Consider the following 6,660-nt stretch of genomic DNA (forward strand, 5'->3'; position numbering starts at 1 on the left):
ACAAAAAGAAAGATTTAAAAAGGTTTAACAATATATAAGAACTTTAGTATGTATTGGTAAAAAAAAAATTATAAGAATATTTAAAAAGAGAGGAAAATGGGCCCACAATTTGCCACTTAAAATAGAAAGACAAACCCATTTTTGATACACTGTGATTTTGATGTCGTATTGGCTTACAGCACAAATCAGTTCCACAAAATTGGTATAAAACAAAATAATCCTCTACGAGTTGCTATAAAAGCAAATGGAGCGTCAATAGCAATAGCAAGGAAATTAAAGAAAGAGGAGATAAAAAAAATGTGTGCCAATAAATGACAGCCACGACGGTTCGACGCATTTCCCAGCGGTTTCCAACCGGTCCACCGCTTACGCAGGGGCTTACGGCAGCCTTTAGCCACCGCCACGAGAAATTGAAACTAAGGGTTGACCTTTGGCTTGACATTGATACAACTTTCTCCTCCTTTTCATATTTAAATCAAAGGACCAACCACCAGTCCACCCACCCACTTCCCATAGAAACAGGGGCTCACTTAATCTTAGAAATGGCAGAACAAGTTCAAGTATTTGGTTTCTGGGAAAGTGCGTTTAGTCGCAGAGTGGAGGTAGCTCTCAAACTCAAAGGCATCAAATACCAATACTTTGAGGAAGATTTGCCTGACAACAAGAGCGATTTGCTGCTGAAATACAACCCAATTCACAAGAAGGTCCCTGTTCTTGTCCACCATGGAAAACCCATTGCAGAGTCTCTTGTAATCCTCGAATACATTGATGAAATCTGGAAAAACAACCCCATCTTGCCCCAGCATCCCCACCAAAGAGCTCTTGCCAGGTTCTGGGCTAAGTTTATTGATGACAAGGTATGCAAAATTCTAGTTCTAACCCATCAACTTAAAACTTCAAATTTATAGTTGTCGCTAGATATTTTTTTTCCTAACTGGTTACCCTTTAGTTTTTTATTTTTTGTTTTTAAAAATTGTCTCTTTTCTATAATTTCTTACAATAATTTGTATGATTGGATTTTTAGTCAAATTTCAAAAACAAAACAAATTTTTAAAAACTATTTTAGTTAGTTTTTTAATTTTAATTTGATTTTAAAAAATATGGCTAAAAAATAGATAATAATATAAGAAAGCAAGTGTGTTTATAAACAGTTTTTAAAAATATTGGTAAGCATTTGATTTTTAGTTTTTGTTTTTAAAAATTAAGTTTATTTCATAACATTTTTTATAATGATTTACATCATTCTTAAGTATCATTGTTGAATTCTTTATCCAAATTTCAAAAACAAAAACAACCTATTATCATTCTCAGTCTATTTTAACTATGATCCTACTGTATCCTATCACAACTCTTTCTTTAAAACATTTGTAGTTTTGATTTCTTTCAAAATTAGGTTGTGGTTGCAGTGGTGAAGGCTGCTGGAAGCAAAGAAGAAGAAGAGAGAAAGAAGGCTATAGAGGAAGCAGGGGAGGGATTGGAAGCACTTGAGAAAGAGCTTAAAAGCAAGAAATTCTTTGGAGGAGAGGAAATTGGGTTTGTGGACATTGTTGGGACTGTGGTAGCTGGTTGGCTTCCTGCCATTGAAGAGTGTTTTGGGTTTGAGCTGCTTACAACTAATAACTTCCCTAACTTAATCAAATGGAGAGAAGAGCTTGTTAACCATGCCATTGTCAAGCAGTTTCTGCCTCCAAATGATGAGATTGTTGCCTTTATCCAAGCTAATTGGAAACTTTCAAACTAATTTGGGATCATAAAAAAAATGATAGTGTTTATGTGATTTGTATTTAATTTAAGGAGAATTTGAGATTTATTTCAATAAATTGGGAGATTTAGATTCTTGTTTATAATTTATTAAATCAATTTAATAGGATAATTGATTTAAATCTAATTTCTCAAAAGAATTTGCGAGTTTAATTTAAAAGATTTGGGAATTTGGAATTGGAAAAGGAAAAGGAAAGGGTTGAAGTTGTTATAAATATATTTATATTAGTTAGGAGTAAGGTTAAAGTGAGATTTTTTTAAAAAATATATGTAATAAAATAAAATAAAATTTCTTTCTTCTCTCCTGTGTGCACTGCATCAGACACCTCCCCCCATCACTCTTTGTTTCCTTTTGCGTAACCTAGTCGCTGTCCAAACCAGCCGCCTCCTTCGCTCGATCAACCAGCCGCCGCTCGCGCCTTACACCGGATCTCCGGCCGTTCGGTTCCACCAGAAGGGCTTCATTGATGCCGCCAGCCATGCGGAACCTTCCGTAAGAATAAACAACGTGCATGCGAAAATAATTTGAATATTAAGCACTCTAAATTTTATTAATTTTAAAGATAAAACATGTGTGCAAATAACTTTGAAATTAGGGTAACCTTTGTAGCTTCCAATTGATCATCAATTTCGCTCCAATCTTCTCACGAACCGACTGTCAACCACCACGAGGGTCTTTCCGACTATTCTCCGACCTTACAACGAGATGGTGGGATCCGGTGAATGACTGAATTAGGGATGAATTTAGAATAGAAATTGAGAAAGAATTGTGGACTTAAATTCTAAAACTCTTTTAGAATCTGTAAGTTGCCAAGAAGAATTTGTTTTTCAACTAACTTGAAAATTACTAAAATGGCCAAGAAATTTAATCTTCATCAAAGCATTCTATTTATAGAATAATTACATGCAATTGGTGCAAAATTAAGCTAACCAATTTGACACTTCAAATTACACCCAATTTAGTGGGATAAGTGCCATCTTGTGGAATCACACTTTGTCAAATGAATTACTCACTAATTCACTAGAAGTTGAAATTTTCCACTAGAAATCATTTTTGGATCTTTTCACTAAGTGAAGTTAACATTTTGACTTTTAATTGTTTTGAAGTCATCATTTGACTTTAGTCAAATTTTAGTTAAATACAATTTTAATTCAAAAAAAAATTTGGGATTTCCCACTTTAGTGAAGTCAACTTTTGACCTTTGACCTTCAAAGTTTACTGAAATCAACATTTGACTTTGACCAAATTTGATTAATTCCATTTAATTCAAAATTAATTCAGATAATTAATTTAAGTCAAATTAATATTAAATAATTCATTAAACAATTTAATTAATTCAATTTAATATTCAATTATTTAATCCAACACTAATCCCGATGAATCTTTATTCATAGTTTTGATATTTAAATCTTATTTAAATATCTCTAACTCTCTCTTTATCATTCAATTCCCAATTGAATTATACGTCGTTAATATATCGCATATATGTAACGCTTATTCCTTAATTCGAATATGGACACTTCAAACTCACTCGTCACATTGTTCTAAGGTTTAGTCCGATATGAGCTAGCAGGAGATCTAATGGACCTAGAGATCATGAGCTCCAAAATCACAGTTTGGAACCAATAATCTTCCTTCCAAATGAACACATACTCATGCCCTTTCAAAAATGATATTGTTCTACCATCATATTGAATGTCATTTTCTTTTCTTGTTAATATTTATTTCTGAGATATATAATTGAATCCAAGTCCATAATTTAAGAGTATTTTTGTCTAAACAACTCTGAAAAGCATTTATTGATAGATTTCCGGACACAAAAAATTTGTGTAGATATAATTATGTGTTGTTTAAGTGAACAAATCTAAATATTAGGAGAAGTAAATTAAAGATAATAGTTAGTTTAAAAAAATTATAAATAAAAGGAAAAAATTGGAGACATGAGATATTGAAAAGAGGAAGACGATAAGTATGGTTCATAGATGTGTCATGTGTGTTTATTTTTCTCCACTTACATATTTAGATTTCTTCACACAAGTAAATCTAAATTTTTTTTTTATTATTATTATAAATGAAACGCTAAAGCTTAGAGTGATTAACATTAATGATAATTTTTTACGGTAATTGGGTATCAAGTTTGAACAATTTCACATATATGCAAGTGTTAACCAACAAATATGGAGGTATGAGAATTTGAGCTTTCGATTTCAAGAGAAAGAATATGTATCAATTATAAGTAAATGATGTTTGTGTTTAAATAAAGTGAAATTTAGTCCAAGGGAGCATAGTTCAACTCCACCTCAAGAAATATATGTAACAATTTCTAAATATATGATGAACAATTACATAATGGCTTACGACAACGTTAAACTCCACCTCAAGAAATCGAGATATTTCTACACATTTCGAATATTAAACAAATCTCATCTTTGACAAAACACACGTACTTTCCCTTTCCCTTTCCCTCTTCCTATATATATATATATATAAACAAACCACTACTTTATCATAATTCAAAATAATTCACCAGTTTTTTGTTGCAGAGAGAAATTAATAATGGGGAAAGAAGTGCAAGTATTTGGGGCATGGATGAGTCCCTTTAGCCGCAGAGTGGAGTTAGCTTTGAAACTCAAAGCTGTAGAATACGAATATATTGAGGAAAACTTGAAGAATAAAAGCCATTTGCTTCTCAAATACAATCCAATTTACAAGATGGTTCTGTGTTTGTTCATAATGGAAACCCAATTTCAGAGTCAACCATCATCCTTGAATACATTGATGAAATTGGAATTCAGTTTACCCTTCTTCCCTCAAGATCCCTATCAAGAAGCCCAAGCAAGGTTCTGGCTAAGTTTTTGATGACAAGGTACACATACTTTCTATTCATCACTCTTTTGCTTAATCATATGATTACTTTAGTAACTTGTGTGGATCTTTTTTCGATGATTTCTTTGCGTTTAAATGTGCATATAGATGGTTGGATCAGTTTAAACTTTTGAGTTGAGTGATGGTTTAAAAATCGAATGTGAAAAAGAGTAGTTTAATATGTTTTTAATATATCCATTCATGACAGGTTGTGCCTGCTATACTGAAGGCTGCTAGAAGCAAAAGAGAAGAGAGAGAGCAGGCTGTAGAAGAAACAGCGAAGACATTAGAAACCACTTGAGAAGGAACTTGAAAACAAGAAATTTTTTGGAGGAGAAAAGATTGGATTTGTGGACAATTGTTGGGGCTGTAGTAGCTTATTGGGTTCCTGCGGTTGAAGCTGGTTTTTGGATTTGAGCTGTTGACAAGTAACAAGTTTCCAAATTTAAGCAAATGGAGTGAAGAGATTGTGAACCACAGCCTGGTCAAACAGGTTTTGCTCCAAAATCTAAGCTTGTGCCCTATTTGCAAACTGTTTAACAACCAACTAAGAGATTGGTTTCTTTTCCTTTTATCTTTAACACAAATCTGGATTGGGAATAAAATAAACCTCTCCTTTGGTTGAGAGTGTTGCTTAATAAATTCCTTGGTACTGAAAAGGGTCGCAGTGCAAATTTGGGGCTCGACACTGGCTTGCGTAGGTGCTTGCGCTTTTTTTTTTTTCATCATTCTCCAAGCATTGCGACGCTGCAGAACTTGTTTTGTAGCAAAATTAGCAATTATGTCTTATAGCATCGAGGTAACGTTGGGTTCGTATTTTTTTGGGAGCGTTGTGACCGCTCCGAGTATTTTCTTGAAATGCTGTTTGTTTTGCTTGGCTGAGGGTGTAGAAAGGTATTTGGCGTTGAATGCTTCTTTCTTAAATGATTCTTTTGTCTTAAATTGGGCTTGGATTTAACTCCAAATTTTTCCATGATGACTCCATTGATGTCACGATTGTTTTAATTAATAATATAAACATTTTAAGCAAAGAATTGAAAGCAAAAATTGAGGGAATTAACACATAGAATCATTGGTTCTTTTAAGACCTATTTAGCTCTCGGTCATCCCCGATGCAAGTTAAAAAGTAGAAATATGCATTTATTCAAGTAAAATTATGATTCATTTATGTGACCTTTTTCAAAGTTATTTTTAATTCATAGTTTTGAGTATTTTAAATTCTATTAAATATCTCTACTCCTCTTTATCATTTCAATTCCCAATTGAATTAATACGTCGTTAATATATTGCATAATTAACGCTTATTCCTCTTAATTCGAATATGGACCCTTCAAAACTCAACCGTCACATTGTTCTAAGGTTTAGTCCGATATGAGCTAGCAGGAAGATCTAATGGAACCTAGAGATCATGAGCTCCACGATTCGACGATTAATTGAACTAAACTCTTTTTAATCCGAATTACCAACATTATTATAACTATCGGAACACCCATTAAAGCCCCAGTAGCTACACTCTCGTAGATTTATTTCTGTCCGCTTGATTTAACCATATCAATAAGTCGATCCTTTCGCATTTAATTCGTATTTACAGCTGGTCCAAAATTACCGTTTCTACCCTTATAATACATCTTGTCTCCTTAAGGTCTCCATGAACCACTAATGACAATGGTTTATGGTTACCCAATAAACCGGTCATACTCAGTCATAGAGAATGTGGGCATCTTATTCAAGACTAGGAACTTAGTATTTAACAGGGAACAACCCTATCTGTTAACTCCGAAATCGTATAAGGAGTGAATTTCATCTTGCAAGGAACTACGTCCCTAGGTATCTACTCAGTCTTATCCTAAAATTGGAAACTTATTGAGCGGTGATGTTGACCACTCACACCCATGCAGATTAAAGGATAATCCGAATAAACATGAGTTCATAGTCAACTCAAGATTAAGATTGATTACCTTAGGTCCATCGAAATGAAATAATCATTTTTAACAACAAACGAAGTTATAAAAAAAGTGACTATTTTATGGTCT

General features: G+C 33.2%; 1 protein-coding gene and 1 pseudogene across 1 annotated transcript; both read left to right on the forward strand.

Annotated features, from left to right (window-relative positions):
- Positions 1–258: 258 nt before the first annotated feature.
- Positions 259–1,847, forward strand: LOC120074603 (probable glutathione S-transferase). The gene is made up of 2 exons (XM_039027769.1): positions 259–857; positions 1,394–1,847. Exons 1-2 carry the CDS (start codon positions 312–314, stop codon positions 1,739–1,741), a joined length of 894 nt encoding a protein of 297 aa, XP_038883697.1. The 5' UTR covers positions 259–311; the 3' UTR covers positions 1,742–1,847.
- Positions 1,848–4,002: 2,155 nt separating this feature from the next.
- LOC120073582 lies at positions 4,003–5,167 on the forward strand (annotated as a pseudogene).
- Positions 5,168–6,660: the final 1,493 nt, after the last annotated feature.

The sequence above is a fragment of the Benincasa hispida genome, chromosome 3 (genome assembly GCF_009727055.1).
Source record: "Benincasa hispida cultivar B227 chromosome 3, ASM972705v1, whole genome shotgun sequence".
In the NCBI taxonomy this organism is placed as follows: domain Eukaryota; kingdom Viridiplantae; phylum Streptophyta; class Magnoliopsida; order Cucurbitales; family Cucurbitaceae; genus Benincasa; species Benincasa hispida.

What these genes read in the sequence shown, in the direction of transcription:
- LOC120074603 (XM_039027769.1), top strand. Translation starts at nt 312, where the DNA reads ATGACAGCCACGACGGTTCGACGCATTTCCCAGCGGTTTCCAACCGGT. An exon ending in CTAAGTTTATTGATGACAAG is followed by an intron (nt 858 to 1,393) that starts GTATGCAAAATT and finishes TTTCAAAATTAG; the next exon opens with GTTGTGGTTGCAGTGGTGAA.